The 27,812-nt window shown below is 32.2% G+C and overlaps 1 protein-coding gene and 1 long non-coding RNA gene across 3 annotated transcripts; one reads left to right on the plus strand and one right to left on the minus strand.

The window, feature by feature from the left end:
- Window positions 1-1,341: 1,341 nt before the first annotated feature.
- On the minus strand, window positions 1,342-26,920 carry LOC139487983 (uncharacterized). Of its 2 annotated transcripts, none has more exons than XM_071273275.1 (3): window positions 8,367-8,463; window positions 2,297-2,799; window positions 1,342-2,040 (listed from the first exon to the last, which is right to left on the minus strand). In XM_071273275.1, exons 2-3 carry the CDS (start codon window positions 2,723-2,725, stop codon window positions 1,624-1,626), a joined length of 846 nt encoding a protein of 281 aa, XP_071129376.1. In that variant the 5' UTR covers window positions 2,726-2,799; window positions 8,367-8,463; the 3' UTR covers window positions 1,342-1,623. The 2 variants fall into 2 exon arrangements, with proteins under 2 accessions (XP_071129376.1, XP_071129377.1); XM_071273276.1 differs by lacking the exon at window positions 8,367-8,463 and adding an exon at window positions 26,774-26,920 and having other exon boundaries at window positions 1,354-2,040.
- On the plus strand, window positions 18,560-20,563 carry LOC139487982 (uncharacterized). Its single transcript, XR_011655906.1, has 2 exons — window positions 18,560-18,636; window positions 19,363-20,563. It is a non-coding gene; the product is annotated as an uncharacterized lncRNA (long non-coding RNA).
- Window positions 26,921-27,812: the final 892 nt, after the last annotated feature.

Consider the following 27,812-nt stretch of genomic DNA (forward strand, 5'->3'; position numbering starts at 1 on the left):
GAGTGTTATGGAGAGAACAGAGAGCTAATGTCGGCCTTATGTGCATCAAAGCACGAAGATGATTAAGTAAGTAAACAAACCACAACCACTGAATTACAGGCTGCTGACTTCTGATAAGATATATATATATATATATATATATACAACTCGTCTAAACATCAACCCAACAATGTTAGATCTGTAAATTTGCTTTCGCAAATTTTTGGTTCTTCCCTCGCCGGGATTCGAACCCATGCTACTGTGATATCGTGACACCAAATCGCCTGCACTGCAGCCGTCCCGCTGGACCACACGACCACCTGGGCTCTCAAAAAAAGAGCTTTCGCTGGCCGTGTGTTACCTTTCTTCGTCATTGTTGGGTTGATGTTTAGACGAGTTGTATATACATTATGTACACAGCCATGTATCACCATCATTGATGGCGATCCGATGGATACATCTGTTGTAGAGTTGTCACTGACTCAGACGTATATATACGAATAATTAAGATGAAATGTATTCGTATTGAAGGACATTTCAGCACAGCGAATGGCACTCGTCAGGGACGATTCTGTTCAAAACGAATTACTCAAACTTGAATAAAAGAACAATACCTGGAAATTACTGAATCATTCAATCTACTGAAGCTACGTGTAGGGACCGCGAATCTATCGCAGGAAAGTTCGCGGGTTTCCGTTTGATACGTGTATGTCAAATGTTTCATAAAAGTGAAATAGTATAAATAAACTATACCTCCGTTTTACAAAACCATGTTTTAACCACCATGTTATAAATAAATAAATGCCTGTACCTATTCAGGAATATGACAATTTGTTTTCCATTCGTTTGATGTGTTTGGGGTGTTGATTTTTTTAATCTCATTTATTATGAATTTCCATTGAGAATTCTCCTTGAAGGTCGATAATTTTGTTATTTAACATTGTCTTTCTTTCAAACGACGATATCATAGATCATAGATATGAATAAATAGTTGTATGAAAAATAACTATAAAGGTAATAAACAGGTTGGGATTCCAAATAAATAGTCGATAACAAGCTGACATCGTAATGGCTAGAAAAACGGAAAGTGACAAAATGACAAGCAAGAGTGTTCAAAACACAACATAGAAAAATTAAAGTCTGAGCAACAAGAACCCCTACTCTTTCTCTTTTTGTTTAAAACATTGCCAAAGCATACGATTGCTTTGGAAGTTGTTTCAAAATAAAATCAGACTTTGATTACAACTAAATAAATCTTGCTTGAAAGACATTCCATGGTTAGAAAATAACTCTTTCTTCATTAAGAATGAATTAAGAATAGTAGGTGGAATATTTAAATCGAACCAAAAATGTAGACTTTGATATCAAATGATAATTCATTCTACAAACATCTGTCAATTTGCAGTCACGCTATTATTTTTAAGATATAACACATACAGCATAAGATTAAAATGAAGATTTTACCCATCAAAGTTTTAATAAACGCATGTCAAATAGAATGAAAAGGTAAAGAATAAATTGCATTTTTATATTTATCACAATATGCTTTTGATCATCACTCGTCAAATCCTATGGTGATGTCCTTATGAAAATAACATTTATGTCGCTATTACATGTGTTAAGAGACCTATTTCTGCTGATATATCATGCATATTCAAGACAGTCTGAGGGTACAGGTCCATCAAGCAAGACCTCCCCATGCGATTCTGCAAACCTATGAAAATCTTGGTTTATGTCGTCTCTATTTGGTAATTCATGGTCTTCTCGGAGATGTTTTTCTGTTAGATCAATCAAATTTACATTTAAAGGTAGATTGTTGACATCAATTTTTACAATAGTTTGGATACCGTTTCTGTATCTTTTACTTCTGTTTTTTAATCGAAGCCAATTTTGTGCTGCTGAAAGAGTAGAAAATGTCGATATATATCTAGATTCTCCCCCATTACTTCCATTTGCAACATGTTCTGCCAAACTTGTTTTTGACGAAGGATCTTTGGCCCTTAATCCGTTGTCCTTGCTTTCGCCTGTTCGAAGCAGTCTATAAAGCTTCGGAAATTTTTTCTACAATAATACATATATATATCAAATATAACATAATAAGATTATTCCAAATGTCTATTTAATAAAAGATTGTGTTTGAATTGAACATATAAAAATGTTAACAAATTCCATCTAATTCTAGAATAAGTTATCAAAACTGTTTTCAAACATTGTGTTTCAAGGTGTTGCCCGTTTATTGCAAAATATACAGATTAACAAAGTCTTTCTACATATTAATATGAACAGACGTGCAATATTCCTTAAAAAAGTATGTTACCGCTTCTGGTCTTTTAAGTGGCTTGGGATCTACTTCTGCAGATCCACGGCTATCCTCATTCTGATTTATAGTATCGATTCCTTTAGGTGAACTGGCATCACTATCGCTTCTTTCATTCTCCTGATTGAGACTTATAGCGGCATCATCTTTTGAAATGGAGATAATACCTTCATTTTCTTTTGAATGTGTTTGTCCTACGTTCACCTCTTTATTTTCGGGAATGACATCGTTCTCTGACTGCAATACTAACTCCTCCTTATTTTCATCTTTGATATCATCCTCCGCCTGATCACTCTGAAGATCTATCTTTTGCTTCTTTGTATTTTCGTTATCATCAACAGAATCTGAGTGTTTCCGTTTGCAAGTATTTTGAATAACCAAACCTTCTGATTCATTTGGAAATGTTCCCGAAACTGAATTGATGTCCATGTTAACGATTATATTATCGGTTTAGTATCAATATATTAAATGATACGCTGATCTCGTATTTACAACTAACACTCCTGCAACAGCAAGTGGAACATAATTTTGTTTAAATTCATGTTTTCATTCAAATGATTAAACTAGTTTTAAGATCTCATATGAACGGCTATATAAGTTGAATCGAGGTTCTTGTGTCGTTTAATGACGAAATGAATTTTACTGAATGTTGTTCTACACTTTACGTTAATTAGATACAAGTGATTTATCCATATTTAGACTCATTATGAAAACCTTATACCGAGCAATAGTACAAATCAAACATTTAAAAAAATCATGTTATACATAAATACATTTTATGCGTTCGAAACGCTTTTCTGGATATATTTAAACAAGGAACGCTAAAAACCAAATATTTAAAAACTAAGGATATATAAGAATCGAAACAGATGAACACCTACTTTGTAGGATTAGATATTGTCCCGCAATCAAATTATGTCCTACAGACACTTTTTCACAATAAATGGTGTCCATGGACAAAATGTTATCATGTTATATAGTTCACAAGATATTTATCTATGAAATCATGTCCCCAGATGTGAAAAAATGCCCTTCAGAGAAAGAATATTAATTCATATGAAAAAAGTGTCCTTCATAGAAAGGAAAGTATTTCATGTGGATAAGTGTCCATTGTCAATACAGAAAAACTGTTTTTTTTAATGATTTTTGAATGCCCAACAAAGGTATGTGCGTCCGTTTGTCCGTTTGTTCGTCTGTCCCACTTTTTGATCAAGGTATTTTTTTATGATCTCAAATCAACATGAAACTTAGTGCATCCGTTTGTCCGTTTGTTCGTCTGTCCCACTTCTTGATCAAGGTATTTTTTTATGATCTCAAATCAACATGAAACTTAGTGCATATGATCCCTATGATGGGATTTGTGTAATCTTAATACCAAATAAGAGTTTTGAACCCAATTTCACTAAACATAGAAAGATAGTGCGAGTGGGGCATTCGTGTAGAATGGACACATTTCGTCTATTTTCAGTTCCTCAGGGTAAATGTCTCTTATATCTTGCTGGTATTCAAAATAGTGGAAACAATTGTGACTGTTAATGTCATTGAACATACTCATAACTTCTTCTAATCCGTCATTGTTTTATTTTGCAATTTCATGGTTTTTAAGTGTTTTTTCCCCCTTTTTAAATAAGTTATTATTTTGGAAGTAAAAAGTTATCAATATTTGATAATTGATAAAGGCATTGTAAAAAACGGTATGCAGTGAACGTATCGATGAAACCTCTTGCTCGAAGCTCGGCAACCGAACAGCGCAAGTAGGAGGTAATCACGCGTGGAATAAATTGTTTTAATTTATTCTTTATGAAAACTGTTAAAACACCTGAATTAACAGCTGTATGACATCGTTTAATTCTTAATTGAAACAAATATCTCAAAAATCCAAATATAACTAGTTCTATCATCTCACTTATGTCCCACGAGCTACATGGATGGGTTATATCATGGTTACAATCGGTTAACTTCGGCACCTAAATCCCAAATTAATTAAAAGCTCAAGAATTCATTGAACAGTCTTCAAATGAAATAATGTTTTTTTGTTGATTATATGTTATGGAATCCTTATACGTGAACAGTGGACTTCGTGAAGCATATATGCATATATATATTTGTTTAGGGGCCAGCTGAAGGACGCCTCCGGGTGCGGCAATTTCTCGCTGCATTGAAGACGTATTAGTGACCTTCTGCTGGTTTTTTTTATATGGTCGGGTTGTTGTCTCTTTGACACATTCCACATTTCCATGCACCATTCTATAAATTCAATAATTTCGTAGATATCATAGTAACAAGAAACTCATTTCATATGACTTTAATAGCCTCTTGAATAGTACAAGTATTAAAATTTCTTATTTTTGTGTGATTGGTGTTGTAAGCAAATGTGTTAAAAGGCAACAATAATATACCGATGTTATAAAAAAAACCATTTTGTATACATTTGGTTATGTAATGTATTATCGTGATTACTTCTGAACTGTCAACCTATTTGTAAAGTCATACTTGAGATGTCAATGTCACGTCGTTTCTTTAAAATTTCTAATGGAAAAAATACACATATGAATTTTAAAATTATAATATCGTTTAGATCTATTTATAGTAAACGGTAGTCGAGCATAACATTAATTTCAAAACAATCAAACATAAAATTACTTTTTAATGAATTGCGTAAATTGAATCTAACATTTTCGGAATAATCATATGATGAAAACAATGTCGTTTACATAATTTGAATAAGAGACATTACGAGATAACAAAAACGAAGGAGTAAATATCTTTTAGTTGATTACATATCAAATGACGTTATATTTTGACATTTTACGTCATAGACAACCAGCTCCAGTATCTTCCACCACATGAAAGATAAATATATTAACTTAGCAGCAGCAAGAGGTATAAGTGTATTTAGCTATATAGACAGATTAAGACCTGCATGATGACATAGTATGTTCAAAAACTTAGATTTTCGTCGATTCTTTGGGGAAAATCTGAATGCAATTTTAGATAAAACGAATTTGAAATTATAGATAGCTGTGATTGGAAAAATGTAGATCACTACATTAGACAGATGCTGGTTCCAATTTTGGCGCTAACATTTCTAATATTGTTGAGAGCGAAAATCCCAAGCAGCTGCTGGGTTTATTTTTCATTAAATGTGAACTGGGGTAATTGATTTGGATTAATTATCCCAGGCCAAATTCCATAGTGTGAACACGGTATACGGTTCAAACTCCCTCTGGCAAGGCAAGATTTGCCTTTGATGGATTCAGCTATCTTTTAGTTTAATTTTGGTCATATAGATATTCAATTATTTCGGTTCTTATAAATCTTGGCTTTCAAATATTTCGCTTTGAGCGTTACTGATGATAATCAAGAAAAACGCCTCAAAAATTTAATAAAAAGTATGAGTCACCGGACGTTTTTTTCACTCTACAGATTGTGCAAAATTGTTAGATGTTGTGTTGATTTTGCATGGAAAACCAAAAATAAAATATGAGAAGATAGCCCTAACAATTTTCCTTGAGATAAAATAATTAAAAAGGGATCGTCGGACTCGTGATCTTGCCACTTCTTACAAAAGAGTAAATTATAAGCACATTTTTAAGCAAACATAACTATATCTGAGTTATCTCTCCTTGTGTGGCAAAGTTGGAAAAAGCCGAATCTAACAAAAATATTTTATTTTTTTGTAAAATACAGCCATACAAGGGTAAAACGCACATTTTTCTTTATTAACAAGTCACATTATATGTCAAAATTTGTATATTTCATCAAAGATCTAGACCAATTATTATCTTCTATTTCGAAATCCAAGATGGTCTACCATAGCCAAGCCACCTGCACATTAACAATACGCTTCATAGAAAATAAAGCAAACACTTTAATCTCGTTTTTGAAGTTTCAAAAATTACCCATTATAGTTTTTATTCAATAAATATTTTCACTAGGTACAATTAAGAAGACTATATTCAAACAGCCTACAGCCGTTTACCGAGCAACAACCTGTATCGAAAACAAAGAAAACGATTTGTGAACAAAACAAACATAGACGTCATAATAGGTTGCATAATTAAGTCAACATTGTCTTATAATCTTAATCACTGTAAGAACAAACAAATATGCAACAAAGAAGCACAACAAAGCATATGAACGCAGATTTGCAAAAATAAAAGACAGGAATAAAAATTTTACAATTGCCCGATAACACAATGACGGGATGTGTAAGTACAAAGCCACGTCAAAGAAACACAAAAAGGCATATGGACAAAGCACATTAACAAAACTGTAAGACAAGAATTATGCACAAAAGCTTATTAGGAGAATGCATCGAAAGGAATCACATCAGTTACTGGTTACTTTATCTAACAAATGTAATACAAAAGGGTATGTCGCGCAATATTCGTTTACATGTTACGTTACTTTTCAGTACTAATAAGGGTTTATTAAAGGGTGGAAAATAGTTGTATTCATTGATGCACACCCAACAAGAAATTAGTATGCAACCATTTGGTTTCAATTCCTCAAAAAACAGAATAATAAATAACTAGCTCACATACATTTCTTTTTTTTTAATGTTCAAAAATTGATATTGGATTAGTGATACCTTGTTCCCTACATGATTGTTTGTTTTACGTCTAGTGGCGTTTTCACTGTAGGTATTCTTTTCATCCGATGATTTGTGACTATGAGAAAACCACATGATAAGTTTACAAGCTCTCGATGTTAACATTTCATTTATATCATTTACACAAACCGTTTCGATAATACATTAATCGTATTTTATTTTTGAAATCATTTCATTTGCAACAATTAAGATATTTGTTAAAAATTCTATATTATATTGTATATTATGACATCTTTTTAATTGTGGCCATTTGATAACATCATGAATTTTTTTTTATAACGCAGAAATTAACGTTTATTTAAACGGATATCAAACTATTAAAAACGACTTGTTTGCATTCATTTTGCTGAAAATTAGTCTACTTTCATTATTTGAATTTCTAAAATCGCTCGTGTCCTACATTATCGTTTTTGTTATTTAAATGCAGTATTGATTCGTCACTGCAAACATTAATGTTCTTTTGTCTTTCAGAAAAAAACGGTTAAAAAGGCGGAACTAAAATGAAACCCCCTCGATAAATATATAATTCAATAATTCATCTTTATTCTGCAACAAGATTTGTAAAGATAACACATCGAGTCACTCAATCTGGACACCTACTGTATTGAATGCAGTTAACTCTCGCATTATTTTATTATTGGTTCCAGTAACTAATGTAATGTTCAATATCTAAATTAACTCATTTATCACAAAAAAAATTCAAAGCAGTTATTCTTTTTCAAATATTAATACATGTATTTGACGTCTTTTATATCAACTGCCTGTCTAGTTTTGAATTTTGGCATTGATCAAAATGTTTAAATTTTTATGAAAAAAAGCAAGCCAATATGGGTCATCCTGCGTACTCCTTGTGTTGAATTGTATGCATCAAACATATGTTTCGTCAGTAAAAATTTCTAAATGTAAATAAAATTGAGAAAAGAAATGGGGAATGTGTCAAAGCGACAAAAAACCCGACCATAGAGTAGACAATAGCCGAAGGCCACCAATGGGTTTTCAATGAAGCGAGAAACTCCCGCACCCGTAGGCGTCTTTCAGCTGACCCCTTAAAAGATATGTATACTAGTACAGTGATACTGGACGTCATACGTAACTCCGAATTATACATAAAGAAACTGAAACTAAAAAGCATACAAGACAAACAAAGGCCAGAGGCTCCTGACTTGGGACAGGCTCAAAATTGCGGCGGGGTTAAACATGTTTATGAGATCTCAACCCTCCCCTATACCTCTAGCCAATATAGAAAAGTAAACGCATAACAATACGCACATTAAAATTCAGTTCAAGAGAAGTCCGAGTCCGATGTCAGAAGATGTAACAAAAGAAAATAAATAAAATGACAGTAATACATAAATAACAACAGACAACTAAAAGTTAACTCAATCAATGTTTTATGTCAACCTATAACACATAAGGAAACAGTATGTTATATAAGAATTTATGATATAAACTTACCTTCTTTGACAATGTACTGCTGATTGATCAAAATAAATATATCTTACAATATACCCGATAGTTTATTTATTCTTGACAAACGCCTACGTTAATTTTCAAAAAACCTTCCAGTGTTGGAATTTCAAACTGCATTTAAACGAATGACATAACGAAAGTACAAACTGGTTTACTAAAAGTGTTTAAATTTACTTATTGTTATCATAATCATTTGTTGAATATTGGTAATGTAATATACTAAACTTTCATATCTGCAATATAGGACTTTCTATAAATTCGCTTCCGAAAACATGAAACAGATTTTGAAACTATATTTATAATTAAATATGAATGAGTTTTGCTTGTGTGATGTTCACTGGTGTTCATAAGGGTTCGCTACAGTGGGGAGCAATGGTGAGACGTAATTAGAAAAGAAAATTGTTTATTCAATCTAATAACTTAATGCTTCGAATGTCTATCTTTTTTGTTTTTTAATATTTGAAATCCCAACATTTTTCTATTTGTAGGAATGAATATTTTGTATCACGACTGATTATAATTGTATGAAAAATTAAAGTAGCATGATAAAACATATGAATATATGACCAACACATATAATATGACAAATTCCTAACGCTGGTTTAACTTTTTTCCATAATCACAAAACAGATAGATTGCATATATGATATTTTCTTTTTCTTTTATACATTCAACCTTTCTACATCATTTTGGGTAATATCGTTTAGGCGTGGACTGGTAAAGTTTGATATGGACATTTTTGTATTTTTGGTTTACTTTTTTGCTTATGTGATTGTCTATATTTTTGTTGTTGTTGACATGGTAATTTGTTTTATAGTGATTTAAATAATGGCTCAATGTTAATTGCTGTACGCCAATTTTTCACATTTTTAACAACTTGAAGGTTAAACGAACTTTTTTTATGCATGTACTCAGTTAGATATGGGACAGTTGGTTTTCATTCCTTTGATTTTGACATTTTTTAAACGACTTTCTGTACTGAATTTTCCTTGGAGACCCATATTTTCTAGTTTTTTTTTACATTTTACAAGGAAGTACTAAAAATGCACATGTTAAGATCTTATTGTTTTTGTTCTATTTATAATCCACTAACAATGAAGATCAACATTCCTAATCTTAGATCAAATGTGATGACTGATGTGTCTCTGTTTATTGGTAGATAATGTTAAGATTTGTATGTATTATCTGTTTAACCAATATATGACTTTTAAATAACCCATTTAGTTCGGTTTGTAGTAGTTATTAATCAATTACTCTGATTCAATGAAAATTAAATGTTAATTTACGTATTGATTTTATCGATATATATAAAATTGGCACAGAACGGATCTAAGGGATCTCCAGGTAAGGCAAGCACGCGGGATAAGGCTGCATACGGACAAAGCTGGTGACCGTGTAAAAAGGGGAGAATTACCTCAATAGGCTTAGAACGAAACTGCAGCGTCTTAATTACTTTGAGCGTTACAAGCATACCCCAGCTACAAGGCAGCACATCTATCCTTCGCAAATTGATTTCTGGATCAAAAAGACCTTTGACTAAAACATTGTTTGGTCTCAAAAACCCATAAAAACCTGTAAGGCAAGCAGCCCAAAAAACAATATTATTATGACATTCAAGATTTAAAATTGACTTAAATCTTAACAACAGTTCTGGCGTAACAGGTGCCTTACAATTTTGACTGGTACCAAGTTCCCGTTTGACACCAGTTAGTAAATGCCTGATGTTCCAACAGCTTGCAATAGGGTCCGGTTTTTCGTGCGATTTATGCAGCACAGAAATAATGTTCAAATACGATCGTATCGAGCTAAACGCAAAGTTTTTCACATCTACAAGAAACGCAAAGTAAAGTTCTACAGTTTTGGTTGTGCATGGCACTGGTTTTAGGTCATAGTTTTCACAGAATTCGAGATAAGTCTTGAGATGGGTACGGTAAGTTCCTGAAGTTGAACTAGCCCACCCCTTGCTTTTCAAGCGAACCACACTGTTCTCCAACATTTGCGTTTCCATGGTTTCTCCATCTGGAATTAAAAAAGTCAAAAGATATGTGATTTAGTAGCTCGATAGTTGTAAACGGTATATAAAATAAGTGGCTCACAAGTTTATCATAAAGCCTAGATAATTGTCCTGGTTCATGAAGTCTTGACGCTGCGTCAGCAATAACATTGTTACGACCACTGATAAATTTTGCTCTGATGTCGAAATTGTGTATCGCCGACAACCAGAAAAGTTCTCTTAACTGAGTCATTAAAGTTTTGTTTCTAGAACTACCTTTGTTAATGATGCATTTTGTAGTCATGTTGTCTGTAGATACGACAACACGTTTATTAGTCCACAAATGTCCCCATCTCATCGCGGACAACACAATAGACATAGTCTCTTTAATATTTATGTGATAGTTCTTAAAATTCGGTAAATCTGTGTCCCAATTCACATAAAAAAAATCACCTTCATAATATCCAGCACCACCATGTAAACAAGCATCAGTTTGCAAGCAAGTAACTGGTTTAGTATCTAAAAAAGTTACTGTTCCATTGAACACATTCATAAAATTAACCCACCATGCAATATCAGAAAAGAAATCTGTAGATAAAAGTATTTTTGCATTCCTATTCGTTGTATTTACATTTGATAGGTTATCAATTAATCGCCGCACAAAAGTTCTACCCCCCTTTACCATTTGACAAGCCCAATTTAGTTTGCCACACAAAGATTGTAGTTGTTTCACACTGGCTCGTTTGCGGTTTTGAAAAGATAAAATGATATCATGGAATTCTAATCGTTTCTTATCAGGCATAGCGAGAGACAGAGAACATGTGTTTATGACAATCCCTAAAAATGTTAAACTTTGAGACGGACCCTCAATTTTATTCCAGCTGATGTTGAAACCTAATCTACGTAAAGTAGCGATTAGAAAACGAATTCCTGTTTGACACTTATGAAACGTATCTTCAATCACTAAAAAATCATCTAAATACGCAATGCAAGTAATATTATATGTACATTTCATGATTTCACAGACAGAAACACTTAATTGCTGAAAAATTTTAGGGCTTCTCGCGTGACCAAACGGAAGTTTAGCATCATACATATAAGTTGGAGAATCGTCCCCAGTAAACGTCCACTGGAGGCCTGTTAAAGAATAATTAGAATCATGACACTTTACAGATCTATAAGCACTCTTTAAATCTATTTTCCCGAGATAATCATTACGTTTAATTATCTTCAATGCATGTCGTAAATCCATGTAAGAACAACTAGTATCCGTAGTGTATGAATTAAGAGAAATGCCTGTCGGTAGGCTAGCATCATGAATGATACGCACATCGCCATTTGATTTTTCTATTGCACCTATTGAGCTGATTATAATCGGTTTAGTTTTAGTAACTACATAATTCCCAAGTTCAATTTCTAGTTTTATTTGTTTTTCAACAGCACGATGAAAACGGAAAGCGGACGAGTAATTTGTTCTATCTACAAGCAGATGCGGACCATAAACAACACTAAGCTTAAAACCATCTTTAACACCGTTTAAAATAAAATCCCTGTCGTCAGCAGAAGCAGGCAGCAATCGGTTCCACGCCTCAAAACGTAAACAATTTAAGTTTTTTGCTGCATGGGTTAATCTTAGTTCTGAGGCGCATACGGGTTTTTTGCGACTTTATCAGAATGATTGCTGTGTCCGTGACCTGATATAGCAGAATGACTGCTGGACATACAAATTGCACAATGGTGCATCATTCGACAATCTTGGCGGTAACAAGAGTTATTATTAAAGTTCCTGCAGATTTCTCGCCCGTCGGGTAAAAAGGGGCCTCGCCGACGATCGTTATTAGCAGATTGTTTTCCATGCGGTTTTGTGGCATCGTTCATGGCTCTCGTTGTTGGATTTTCACGTTTGGACACAAGTTGGAAATCTCTTAAATCCTGACGATACGTGCCCCATGTGAATTTTTCCTCCGCCTGCATGTCTCTGTACTCTTTGTCATAGAGCAGGACAGAGTACCAAACATATTTTGAGGCGAGACGGAATATGTCAGCTGTATAGTTAAGATATGTATTTACATTGAACGCGGTATTCCTTTTTAGCATTTCCTGTAAAATTCTAATGTTAGCGTAACCCCACTCTTCGATAGAAATTTTGTCTAAGGTTTTCTTTTTGCCTACCCGAAATTCCATATCCCCGGCAAGTGTTATGGTTTGGTACTGAGGGATAGGCTCTGGCCAAAGAAAATCAGCAATCTGCATTGCTTTGCCTGATTTCTCTGTGCTACATGCAATAATGTCAGAAAATTCATGATTTTGCTCACCTTTTGAATTTTGAACCAACGCGGCAACGGACGGCTGAACTGTTGGTAGTAGTTGAAGGTTTTTAAGATTGTCCTTTTCCTCCTCAATTTTCCGTTTCAACTCCACTTTTCTTTTCTCGGTTTTCAAACGCTTAAGTTCGTTTTCTAAGGCATTAATTTCCTCATTGTCATTATCCTCAGTTAATTTTTCAAAGGACTCCGCAAATTCCCCATCACTTTCACTGTCGCTATCTTCGTTGTTGTCGTGTGTTTCTTTTTGTTTTGTTGCTTTCGGCTTCAAACTGTCAATTATGTCTTTGAGTTTATCACCAGCATTATCTCTTTTTTCTCTTGTACTAGCCATAATTTAGGAGCTTTAAGAAAAAATGTGCTGCATGCTTACGAAAGCTGATCACAATGCCATGTGGTCACTATCTCTGCGAGGCTGCGCATGAGTGAGAGGTCGTCTCAAGCTAGCTAACCCTGGGATATTAATACACGTGGCTAAAATTACATTTATTCTAAATTACACGTTGGTTATAATGGATAAATAAATTCTTAACGCCGATATTCATAGATATGTTTATTATGATATAATGTATATATTCACAAATTTTTATCGCTATATCGCTATAAGTGCAGCAATAAAGGAGAAATTCAATAATTAATGAAAAATATTAATTACTGCCTGTAGGTCGTGTCATTTTCTCTTGGTTTTTGCATGCCGGAATTTAAAATACAATCATTAAAAGTCTTGGGTTTTAATCATATTTTACCGTTATCGTAAGCGTGCCGATGATTAATGCTATTAAAGAAATTATTATAATTATATTTTTTGCTTAAATATATTCTTTTTGAGATTGATAAAGTAAATAAATTAAAGTATATAACTTAAACTGTTAAGACAATATATAGGTTTACGCTTATTGACCTTTTACTATCTACGCTATGACTTGATTTATGCGATGTGTGTTTTATTCTCCGAAAATACTCGTGAAAGACCTGTATAAAGTTGAAATGTTATTTGCAGATCGGTAATTAGCTTGGCCTCTAGGGCACACCGTGCCAGGTGTGACTGTCTATTCGGATCAGTGGGTTATACGACAGGAGGTCAATTTTAATACACAAATTTAAAATACATTTTCAAGGTGTTGACAAATACAGGTGAATCGCCGTGGAATTATTTAATTATATTTGGTGCTAATATTTTATTTGATTTCAAAAAAGTTACAAAACTAAGAAATGAACCGGTCATAGTCTGGAAATTAAATTTTGTTGTCGGAATGAAATGATATACACTCCTATCATTTATTTATATTTTCTTAAAAAGGGAAAACAAAACTAGTTTTACAAAAGCATTTTACTTGTCCTAAATAGGCAAAAAATGTACGGGAACTCTTAAATTTAGACATTTGAAAGCTATGATCAAATGAAAGGTGTACCTGTATTACATTTTCACTTCTAGCGTTTAGCATTAGATTTTAGCTGATACCACTATAACATATAGTCTCAGATTATAGTGGGGTCGGAAGGTTTAATCTTATGAAATAATATAGATTATCTGATATCATTTGGATAATGGAAGAAGCTATCTATAAAAACAAATAAATTAATTACCAATACACTCGAGATCAAAGGTTGTTAATTTTGCTGATCCAGTCATCTTTTAATCACACATTTTTTTTCTCTATTTTGATTTTAGCGTGCTTGATTTTACATGATAGTTTTTCTCATTTCACTTATCTCGTTAGACAAAAGCAAACCGGCACAGTATATTCTGCATTTCTATAGTCTGAAGTTTCCTAATTGATATTCTTATTTCACATGTAAAATGAATGAACAATTATAAAAAACGGCATTCATTTTGAAACATAGTTTTCTAGAGTGAAGTCACATATGTGGGACAACATCCCTAATGCGCCTCGAAATGAGGAACTCAAAAGTCACGTGTAAAGAAAAAATCTCTGTGTAGTGATATTGGACATGTTTCTATTTTTAACAAATGACTGAACTTAATTATTTGTGGTGATTAGGAAAGTAGAGGAACATAGAATAAATGTGTAAAAACTATGGAGCTATTGAATGTGTTCAAAGTGTTAAATTTTCAAAGAACTTATTGTGTTAAAAAGGGGATATTTTACCATAAGGAGCCGCATCACAAAAGGATGTTCGGGGTTTGCTAATTTACGGAAAAAGTAATCTCACTTCGTACCCCGAAAATTTAACCACATATGTGAAAATGTCACAGCTTCGAAACGAGCTATCATACATATCCAAGTTTACGATATGGACTGAGCTACATGAAAAAACGTTACCATTACCGCCTATGTAAAAACAATTAAAGATATTGAGCCATGTGAGGGTATAAACGGGACGAGCTGATTAGAAATAGCGGAATAAAAAAATATATATAAAACGGAAGAATAGGTGCTGGAATATAAATAAAAGTAAAATTTTATTTAGATAACATGGGGATGTGGTCTATACCTATTCTTATAACCACTCTTACATTATGTTAGATTTTGTACACAGGCTGTATATCACGGACAGTTTTATATTGGTATGGTATATTTTATAAGTTTTACCTGTGCACACCTGGTTCACTCGCAATCACGCACGTGATTCATTGACATTGTTCATTGTGTATTAAATTAAACAAGCCTGCCAGGAAGCCGACTGTTAGAATACCCGAATATGTCATTTTCGCAATACCTAGGTAATTACCGGTATTAAGCTATGCTAATTACAAGAAGACAAGGTTTTGAACGTTGGTCAAGTTAGATCAAATCCCAAAATAATCTAAAAACATACGTTAGAAAAAGAAACATTTAAAAAAACTGTTACAACAAAGGTAAATATTAGTTTATGATTCCTCCACAATAAGTGTCACCGGACTTTTTTTTTTATCTTTAATGTGACTACTTTAACATTATTATAGAATAATTCTTATATAATACTTGAAACTGTATCTCAGTGCCAAAAATGTAAATTTAGTGACGACCTAAAACCAATAAAATTGAGAATGGAAATGGGGAATGCACAATCTTATGTCATTTACAGCTTTTCAACCTGACTTCACCACTGTGCGCTGAATATTTAACCCTCTAAAATTTTTTAGATTACTTGTAAAATATTTTTTGAAATATTCTTATCAATTTTAGTGAAGCATTACTTGATTTGATGATTTTGGAAACTATGTTAACTTCTTCCATATTGCTTGATCGGGTAGAACAACATCAGCTTGACATGTCATTGTAACACTGATTAACGGACATGCCATGCTGGATACTAGGACTTTGTGGTACTTCAATATCCGTGGTCAATAGTTTTCAAGATGGTGTCTACCCGAGAATTGAGAATATAAAAAAGATGTGGTATGATTGCCAATGAGACAGCTATCCACAAAAGATCAAAATGACACAGACATTAACAACTATAGGTCACCGTACGGCCTTCAACAATGAGCAAAGCCCAAACCGCATAGTCCGCTATAAAAGGCCCCGATAAGACAATGTAAAACAATTCAAACGAGAAAACTAACGGCCTTAATTATGTAAAAAAAAATGAACGAAAAACAAATATGTAACACATAAACAAACGACAACCACTGAATTACAGGCTCCTGACTAGGGACAGGCACATACATAAATAATGTGGTGGGGTTAAACATGTTAGCGGGATCCCAACCCTCCCCTAACCTGGGGCAGTGGTATAACAGTACAACATAAGAACGAACTTTAAAAATCAGTTGAAAAAGGCTTAACTCATCAGATGGACAAAAATACAAGTGGACGTGGCCCGGTACTTATACATCCCTACACAAAAAGACACAATGAACGGATCTGAGAGTACTCGCAGTTTTCTGAAAGCTAGTTCAAAGCCATTAACAACTAATAAAATAATCATGCAACTAAGACTAAACTATCAGGCCGTACACATCCAACATCGTAAGATGGTGCCAAAGGAACATCACCAACTAAAAATGGAAAATTAACAATAGAGAACGAAAAATCGTCTCTTTTGTCGTAAATTTTAGTGTGGAGTTTCCAGTTTAAAACCGAAATATCTAAATCCAGGAAAGGACAGTTATTACCGAATAAATTTGATTTATTTAAAGTAAGTTCCTTTGGGTAAATTTCCGCAGTATGTTGAGAAAATTCTTGATTATTTAACGAAAATATATCATCAAGATAACGGTATTGTTGAATTTATCCATTAAATGCAATTTCGACGGGTCTTTACTGAGTTTAGTCATGAACTGTTTTCAATAGTTTTCAAGATGGCGTCCTCCCGAGAATTGAGAGTCGATTTGAAAAATCTAATAACTACTTTATCAAGACGAATAAACCTTAAATATTTTGGGAATATGCTTATTTATTTAGGATGAACATAATATCAAATTATATTTTTTTTTCGAATTTTCTCTTTAAGGTAACTTTATAAAGCGATTATCACAGCATCATCATTGCCGAACACATAATTCATTTGAAAAGGTCTTTTCGAATCGACTGGACGTACCCGGAAATATTTGCCACTGGTCTTTATTAAAACAACGATTCACTCATACATGCATTACTAAAAAGTGTGAGGTAAGTTGTATTGATTGTTTAGTATCTCAGATCCGTTAAAATACACTTAGAAATGAAAAAAAAAACCATAATCATATCCCTTTGCTAAATACTCCTTGGAGAAGAAATACCATTTGAAAGAAATAGAAAAGATAAAAATATAGTGATCCTTAACATCATTCTTCGTCTGCAAGCTGCTGCAGCCTACGTTTTTTAATGCGTAATCAAAACATCTTTAGTATCGTTAAACTACTCCAAATCGTCAAAAGGCTTTCATAAAGGAGCAACCACTAAACTTAAAAAAGATTTTTTTTTCGCGCCAACGTTTTTATTCAGTTTTTTTCGATGCCGGCATTAAATATCTTTTTTTTTTTTCAATATTTAACACTGTACTGTATGGGAAAACTCTGGATCCAGATTTTTTTTTTATCATCTCTATGACCAGAATATTAATATTTTTTTTTATCAAATTGAGGACCAGAATATTTTTCAAGAAAAAATCCACCCCCCCCTTTTTTTGAAGTTAAATGGTCGTTCCCTTACTGCAGGAAATTTTTTCCGAAAAAATTGCATTTGGTTCTACGTTATGAACATTTAAATGACATATAGTTTACAAGTGTGAACAAATCTTATGTACAGGTAATTAAACAAGGTTTTTAGAATGAGAACAAATTTAATGTGAAACCAGTGTACATTCCATTAAACTTTACTGTACATGGTGTTTGGTGTGAACACGGCCTTAAGCGAACCGATCTAGTTTAAATCGATTTAAATGTCCAAGTATGAACGGGGGCTATTAAATTAACAAACAACTGTATTCAAATAAATTACACAGATATGATTTTTAAACCAAATGTACGGATATGATATAGGTATAAATGTACCAAAAGGTTAATAACATGTGAATTGTAACATTGCACATTACATTGTTCAGTGTAACATTTTATTTAAATAATTTTCCGAAAATTTATATCAATAATGATGAAATAATATATCAAAGAAGCGGAGGTTTATGGCAAATAAAATTTAGGATAAAGAAAACTGATATAACTTATGGAATTCTTTTCTTTCAGAATGATCAGTCATTCTTTTGAAGAATAAATACGGACGATATCAAGTGTCAATGCAATTTGCTTTGAGGTATACAAAATTGACCTGTCAAAGGTATTGTTTTCCATTATGAAAACGCAAACTTTAATTCACTTAAACAGTTATCAAATATGATTGTTATCGTGTGCCAATGCCAATTGGGTTTTCAATTTTAAATTTGCCATCTTAAACACGGCTACCAATCCAACTAAGTCATGATACACAAATGATATGAAAACAAGTGCGTTAGTCCGACTTCCGAGTATGGAGTAGAAGAAATAAACAATCAAGAATTGTTATACATTCACAAGGTTAGTCATCTATTTATATCATAAGCTTTATGTTTTTCAAAAAACCGAGAATGACAATCGACCCTTTATTTTGTTTTCCCTCATGTGTTATCACATCTTTGTTGTACATTACGTAGTATTTTACCACAGTTTTTCTCCCGGTGAATGACGATACAATCTGCACGAAATTCTTACCGACATCTTATGTTATTTGTTAATAAGACACGTTATGCAAGAGTACTGGTACATGTAATAAGCATTGTGTTATATAAATCAATCATACGTTGCGAGATGTGTATATTTATAGATTATCGTTGGTTATCTCAACGAGATTGATTTTCTCGCTTGAGCCGGTCACGGCGAAAGCGAGAAAATCAATCGAGTTGAGATGACCAATGATAATCTGTTTATCGCTATTATTGTTAGCAATGCGACGTGGCTCCTTAGTTTCTAGTAATAATGTTCCATCTATAGCGAGTAGCATGATGAAAATTAGCACAAAAAAAGATCAAAGGTATAATGCACAAAATAGCGATAAATGTCTTTATTATCATGTTATCGATATAAAACTAGGAGGATATGATTTGAATTTATCATATATGATTAAAAGGTACCAAGTATGAGTTTGCTCTTAGTATAATGTAGTTACACATCTCGATAATCCAGCGTTCTATTAAAAAAACATCTTTATATTTGTAATGCTTGCGGAATAAGCTCTCCTTTAAATTTATTCGCTTGTCTTTGCAGGTTCCAAATTCGAAGAGTTAAAGGGAAAAGAAAAAAAGGGGTCTCTTTATCCAGAATCAAATCCAAAACTTACAGCAGGAAGAGATTATGTAACGACGCAACAACATTCAAATCCCCACCTAGAAAGAAAAGACTGGGAAAAATGACTTTACTGAACAGCAGCCGTACAATAGATTTAAGACGTGAATGGCCGGGGCTAGGAACAATTTTGGAAAGTCAAGAAAATGTAACGTCCTACAGTTGTAACTTACTAACACAACAACACACATCATCCCAACCAGACATGGAAATGTTATGTGACATTGAGTCCTTTGTCCAAGAGCAGGACGGAGTCAGGGATGAGGTAGGGACAGGAGAAAACACTGATATCAAATTTAAAAAATTGACTTACGCAACACAGATTTTACCAGCGGTTCTGGATAACCTATCTGAGATAGATCGCGATAATTCTTTTATTAACTTTATGAAACTGATCCACGAGAACAAATTTTAAAGGATAACAATACATTCACGCTTTGGTGTGAACTTGTCCAATGGTATGGTATAAATGAATGCGTGACAAATGAGGTATTCAAAGGACACTTTACAATTTTTTTTGGGTTGGACGTACGCTATTTGGTCGACGTTTTATTAGATTCATGTCTGGTCTAAGAAATGAAACAGCATACCTACAAGGCGAGAGTCAACTACTAGATCCAATGCATTCAAAAAAATAAGTTCCTTGTCCAAGTGAGAACAGTTTATGAGATATTAATCCTTTAGGAAATAATTTTAAAACCGAAATGCCGCCAGGAATGCTAACATTAATGATAAAGATGAAATCCGACACGGACCAAAACAACAAGTCTAACGTTTTGGTGTTCGATGGCAAAAAGGTGAGAACACGTGGAGATGTTGACTTGATAGGTTTTGAAAAGCGGGAAACATTAAAAGACAGACAGAGGGACAGAGACTATGGACTTAGTAAAGTTGATGGTGCTATAGACCTTATTTTTATAATCATAGTTAGATTGTTAGAAGCTGTTAAACTTAGATTACTTCATTTAATGAATTTAGGACGAGAATATTTATATATGATATGCAGGTTGCTAACTTGCTTATAACGATAAATAGTAAATAGATGCGTACAATAATTATTTGCATTTCCAAGCAAATAGTTTTGATCTGCGTGTTTCATTAAATGGATTGTTTTGCTAGCTCAGTTTTCGACTACTAGTTTCCTTTTATTGTTGAAGGCTTCCAGTAGACACTCCGGTCTTCGGTAAGAAAACTGGCAATCCCAGTCGACTAAGATAGGAGTTGAGCGAATCCGCCTCAACAGGGTTGAATTGAAATCTTCATGCTTACTGGCTAATTATTACTGTTAGATATATATCCCTTAAAGGAAGGACGGTTCCTGAAGATGAAATTATTCACATTGTGTAAAAGAACATCATCATGTTTGCTACTGAAATATCTCTCACTTGATAATACTCGTTATTTTAAAGTCATATATGGTCTTTCGTATCCATTTTTTTTTATTTTGTTGTGATAATTTGATAATTACTACAATTATAAAGTATTTTTCGTTCTAGAAATAATCTATGTATCACACCGATCAATAAATATACCAGTACTCATGCATAACGTGTCTTATTAACAAATAACATAAGATATCGGTAAGAATTTTGTGCAGATTGTATCGTTATTCACCGGGAGGAAAGCTGTATAAAAATACTACTCAATGTACAACAAAGTTGTGATAACCCATGAAGGAAAACAAAATAAAGGGTCGAATGACATTCTCGTTTTTTTGGAAAATATAAAGCTTATGATATAAGTTGGTGACTAACCTTATAAATGTTTAGCAATTCTATATTGTTTATTTCTTCTACTGCATACTCGAAAGTCGGACTAACACACTTGTTTTCATATTATTTGTGTATGACTAAGTTGGATTGGTGGCCGTGTTAAATGGGTTTAAGACAGAAACAATCCTTTCCACCGTACCAATAATCGGCGTTGACGCACATTTTAACTTTTGAAAAAAAAAATGTGAAGTTTTATTAATTTATCGCTACAATAAGGGGACATTAGAATGAAATTCAAAACAGTGTGGCTGTGGCCATTGATTGACACATTAAATTCATCCATTGACAGGGACAATTTACGTGAACGTTTGTCTGTAACGAACACTGTTCACGACGTACCCACGATAGACATTTAAACTGTGGGATCACCAAAGGTTTCTTAACGCCTTTAATTATAAAATAATTCGAAAAATTAATCAGGAATAACCTTTATGTTTTGATTTATATAATTGATATAAATCAAAACATCGTGTTATTTCTGATTAATTTTTCGAATTACTTTATTAAGGTGTTGAGAACCTTTGGTGACCCCATAGTTTAAGTGTCTTTAAAAAGTACATAGTGAGAAGTGGTCGTTACATACAAACGTTCACCTAAATTGTCCCAGTCAATAAATGAATTTAATGTGTCAATCAATGGCCACAGCCACACTGTTTTGAATTTCATTCTATTTAAGATTGATTTAATAATGCAAACTTTTAACATCAGTCTATAGACATACCACGTTTAACACAACCGTTTGTTTGATCTTGAATATCTTATTTGATTCACACTTTGGAAATCATACTTTTGTTTATTGAATTTTATTTTTTTAATGTTACATGAATTTCAATTTCATCCTCTTTTCGTGCCTTTACATCTCTATTTTTACCTTTAACTCTATGAAATGACTATTATTCGTACTTTCTATAGAAATAAAAACCACGTACTTTATAACGGGGTGGGGTCTGATAAAAATTAAAAAAAAATGTATTGCTAGACAAAAAAGCAATTATTTCACTACAGGTATTTATTCTTCTGATGATATGTGTCTATTGGACAACAATTTCATACATTTTTAACGTTTCTTTGGTGAGATTACATTTCTATTATATCATTATCCTACAACATTCTTACGTAACGTGTTTATGCACCACACGTATTACTTCCTCATTAAGAATTTGTGAACGGACACGGTAAACTCGATCAGTGTTCATGACCTCCTTTATCACACAAGGAAACGGGAATTTATATTAGAATTTATGTTATATAACTTATCTTCTCTGATAATGTACCACTGTCTGTTCAAAATTAAAAAGATTCATAAGTCTACCCTCAAGTTTATATATTCTTGTCAAACGTCCAAGTTAATTTTCCAAAAATTGTACAAGAAATTTCCAGTACTCGAATTTCAACCTGCATTAAATTAATGTTATAACGAAAGTACCTACACAAATAATATAATTGTGACTTTCTAAAAGTAATTAAATTATCAACTGTTATGTTATCAAATTGTTGAAATTCAAAATTTAATTATATCATTTGCTCAACATTCATATCAACAGGATATGACTTTTTATAAAGTCACTTCCAACAACCAGGAATACATTTATGAATTACAATTAAATACAAATCATATCCATTGTTGATCACTGTAGTATATTACTGGTTCGCTGCAGTAAAGAAAAATGACGAGAAGTAAATATAAAACTAAACTCTTTTTACACACATGTTTTTTTTTATTATTCTATCGAACTGTTCTATTTTTAATTTCTTTTTAACAAAATGACTTTGATAAGGTGTTTATGCTGTGTTGACTAAATGATTTTAATTGTTCTATCAATAGTCGACTGACAATATTTATCATGACAAATATCAATAGTTTTGACATTTCATTGCAGACAGGTATTTTGGGAGTTCAATTTGATGTTAAAAACATGTTGACATTTCCCTTAAAATGGCCTCTTTAAGCAGAATTTTTACACACACATATATATATAAGCTTCACGTTTCCACTACTAAGATATTCTCGACACATATACATCTATATTAAATATAATTTATTGCAGAATATATTTTTTTATTATATGATGTACTACAAGATGTAAATGAGGCTATTTTTGCAAATATTTGTTTCTGTTTTTCACTAAATTGAAGAAGTTTGTAGCAATTATGTCAAAATGCAATTCAAAATTCAAAATACAAACACTGATTTCTGACAGAATAATAGAAGTGTTACAGTACATTTGATTCTCGAATAAAGGGGCCAAAAAGTGGCCTTTTATTTCCTTCTTTGATCATGTTGATATACAGGTATACGATCTTAATATTGATTGGTATTGCTGATGTCTAATAGATACCAAAACAAGTAAACAACTTCTTTACTTACAAGCTATAGAAATATGTTATTCTCAGCTGTCGATCAGGATGTGCTTACCCTTCCGAAGCACCTGAGATCGTCCCTAGTTTTGGTTGGGTTTGGGTTGTTAAGTTTTAGTTTCTATATTGTCTTCAAGTGATGTACTATTGTTTACCTGTTGATAATAATTATCCATAACGTTTTCAGTATCTTTTTTTCAAATTCTTAGATGAGTATATGATGTTATTCCAGAAACGTTTTCATTTTTTTTTAAGTTGGATTTACCGAATTATAACATTGTTTTGAAAATTCCAATGGATAATCTTTCCGAAAATGTATTTAATTATTGTCACTTTTCTACTTTCAGTTTGTCGATATAGGTAATATAAGTCACTGCATAAAGATTTGGTTACATTTTGACAATGTATTTTCGATATCGATATTTGAGAATAGAAATAAAATATATATCAAGTAGAAACCTTCTGAATCGATTTCCAATGAATTTGGCATATTTCGTCAAGCGTTACGGATAACTCGACATATACATTTTATAGCATAACATTTTTTTCGTGTCAATATTTTTTTTTTATATAAACTTGTGTTTCCCTTTATTCCATCTGCTTATATTCCACTAAGTTGTTTCCAACTATGTGTTCAGACAGTGATGACGTTAAAGAACGATTGAGTAGCAGCTGCAATCTGTTGAATGCCGAATGCATTGGAAAATGTATATCCCATTTGCAGGGGAAGTTGGTATATTGTATAGAAGATAGGGGAATTTGATAATTTAAACATTAAAATTGTCTCGTTTGTAAAGTTAGCGTAGCTAATGATTACAGAAATTTAAATGAACAGTTGTCATAGAGGAGTTTGAGTCTAGATTCATATTTCTCTTAATAACGGAAACGAGCTTTACAATTACCTTTTTATTATTTACATTGTTAAAACATCTTTGACGATTTTTTTTTATGAAAACCCTATTTAAATCAACAATATTATTTTCTAGGGAGAGGGATGTTTCTTTAGATATAGTCAACAGAAATTTAATATTAATATTATCATATGTTACTAGGGGTTAGCTATCTTGACTATGGGGATCTTGTATTAAGAAAGTCCAATTTGCAACAATATGATTTGATGCATGGGATACATAAATATTTTATTTATTTATTGATGAATAACCGGAGTGCGTTGATTTACCAGACAAAATCTAAAACACGAAAAACGATGATGTATAGATCGAAAAGGCATCAGTATACCATTAATTTGATAAAGAATGACGGTTGATATTGATGCAAGAAAACCCACTCAATAGAAAAATGGAATGTCCCCATTGCACTGAAATTTCTAAAACCGATTAATCAATTACTATCACATATATTTGTCTTTCCATTTTTCTATAAAAGGTAGTAAAATCATGAAATGATAGTGGAAAAGTATTACCATGTCGCCTATATGATTGATTCATTGCTTGCTTTTATACGTCTAGTTGCATTTTTCACTACATGTAGTTTTTTCTGATAATGGATAAAATGGTATATGTTTATGTTAAACACAATACCATAATTTTACAATCTTTCCTTAGTGATGCTTAATAGACTCGCATTTTATTTCTTGTATGTACATGGGATTTATTTATTATAAAACATTGATATAAAGCGATTTAAGAATTCAGTATGAAATCAATTCAAATAATTCTAGATCTACTTTCGTTTTTCGAATTTCTAAAATAACTGGTGTCCTACATTATTTAACATTATTTAAATGTATAATTGATTCGTTATGGCAAACAGATAATGTGCTTACTTTTGAGTAAAATGGTAGGAAAAGAGAAATAAAACAGACAAAAGGAGGCCAAAATTATAATAGATAGTCTACAATTGTTATTTTTTTATGCTTTGCACGGGTAGTACTGATCTATTTAGTTATATATTGTCAATGACATGCGAGTAAGTTAACTTATTTGAATTGTAAGAAATAAGTTTCTTGGTATTGTCATTGAATGGAGAGTCCAATATTTAAGCTACCACTTTTCGGCTTTACGATTTTCAGAAAGGAAACAATAAGGTCACTTGATATAGACAAATACTGTAGTGAATTTAGTTTACACTGTATTTTTTATGCGCTTTGTTTTCGGCCCCGAAAACCAGCGAAACATCTAAATTTATTTATTTTTCACAATGTTCTTTGATGTAATTGTGTTGGTTGTTTTAGATAAACACATTTAGTTAGACATTTTTTTAAACTACCCAATTTAAGCCTATGCTTTAATCAAAATGTCACAAACATGAGTCACCCTATAGCACATATGGAAATAGGATGTTAAATTAGAATTTTCATTATATAACTTACCTTTTCTGACAAGGTTCTGCTCTTTTTCAAAACTGAATATATCTTAAAATATTAAGAGATAAGTTGCATTATCGTAGCTTATAAGGAAGTACATACACATTTTTTATATGTTCTTTTTACAATCGACTAACAAAATATATCGAGACTTACATTCTTAACCATGGGTCAAATGTAATGACTAAAGTTTTCCCGTTTGTATGCAGAGATTTGTATGCATTATCTGTTTCACAAATGTAGATCTATGATCTTTACATACATATTTGACTAGATTTTGTAGACGTTTCTTCGATATCCCTTAATCAAGAAAAATAATATGTTAATTAGTTAAACCATTTAAATAATACAAATGATTTTGGCATCGGTTTTAGTTTGTTAAATAAGATTCAAATTTATAATTTCATACTTGTATAACTAAATACAGAAAGCAGCAGAGAAGGTATAGAAAGAGCCATTACTTGGTCCTTGAAATTGCAAAAAATAGTAAATTTATTCAACATGTTCAGGCAATAACAATTTAGACAAAATGGCAATTGTGAAGTTACTTTACGGCCATTCACATGTTGAAATACATGATTTTGCCGAAAGGTCCTTTTTCAGCAAATATTTTGATCAAATGCAAAAAAGCCATTATTAAAACCAGAGAGATATTCTTCACACATTAATTTCTCAGTAACATACATTTTTAAAACAGATTTGTTTTGGTAAAACTGTTGCTCATATTAAAATATTTATCAAAAGATCTAAAATGAGGTTATTTTTGTCCTTTTCCCCTGATGTTCACTTATTGGTAGAAATTTGGAACTAATATGCCGAAATGATAGACAAATTTGTAGATACGAATTAAAGGTACCAAAATGTGGCGTTTTCTTACCTGTTTGATATGATCTGTTTATTGCTTGATGTTTTCGTATTCCAAAGGATACCAAGATGAGTGAACAAGAGCTTTAATTGCAAAATATTGAAGTATGATATTCTTCAAATCCTCATATATTACGTAATGTCTATATACATGCAAAATAATTTTCATATAGGTAATTCTTTTTTAGTTTGATCCACTAAAATATAAATAACATTGATTTTAGAAAATCACACGGATAATCTTTCCGAATATATACTTTATCATTGTGACAATTCTACTTTCGGTTTGCTAGTATAGGTAATATAAGTCATAGAGTAAAGATTTTCTTGCATAACTATAATGTTATTTCGGTATTGATATTTGAAAACAAAAAGTAAAGTACGAATCATTTAAATCGATTTTCAATCATACCGCATCGAACATAAACTCGACATTGAAATATTTTTCGTATCAATGTTTTTTTTCATTTTTTTTTTTTCATAGATATATGTTTATTCTAAAATCATCCTGCTTAACATGCCCCCAGTTCCTTTCATTGCAAACTCAGGACCCCGTTTACAATTAAGCTTACTTGCCTTGGAAGCAGTTATTTAAAATAGAAAAGGACCACATTTTGTATATTCAGTATTTACCAAGCGAAGAATCAACACCAGACCACCCAATATCAATACTATATACATATTGTTATTCTATTGTATGAAAATATGAGGTAACATCCTCCTAGATCGAAAACACTTTACTATGATATCATAAAATAATTGTGTGCACTAAGTAACACTGTACTATCTAACAGCACTCCCGACTTTTTATCGTAGATATGACATCACTTAATTTGACTGAAAACTGAATTTAAACTGACCATTGCCAACACGATGAATGTCACAAATGTGGCAGTATCTTTTTACTTTTCCAGGACATTTGAGATCACCCCTAGTTTTGAAAGTGTTGGTATGGCTTCAAATTTCTATATTGTCCTATTTATTTCAAAATTTACAATGTCTGTGTTATTTTAACGGGTTTCAGTCATGTTTATTCATTGTCCATTTATATT

The sequence above is a fragment of the Mytilus edulis genome, chromosome 9 (assembly GCF_963676685.1).
Source record: "Mytilus edulis chromosome 9, xbMytEdul2.2, whole genome shotgun sequence".
NCBI lineage: Eukaryota > Metazoa > Mollusca > Bivalvia > Mytilida > Mytilidae > Mytilus > Mytilus edulis.

Excerpts from the sequence above, each read along its gene's own strand:
- LOC139487983 (XM_071273275.1), bottom strand. The coding sequence starts at position 2,725 with ATGGACATCAATTCAGTTTCGGGAACATTTCCAAATGAATCAGAAGGT. Across the intron at positions 2,041-2,296 it reads CACTTAAAAGACCAGAAGCG|AAAAAATTTCCGAAGCTTTA; the intron begins GTAACATACTTT and ends GTATTATTGTAG.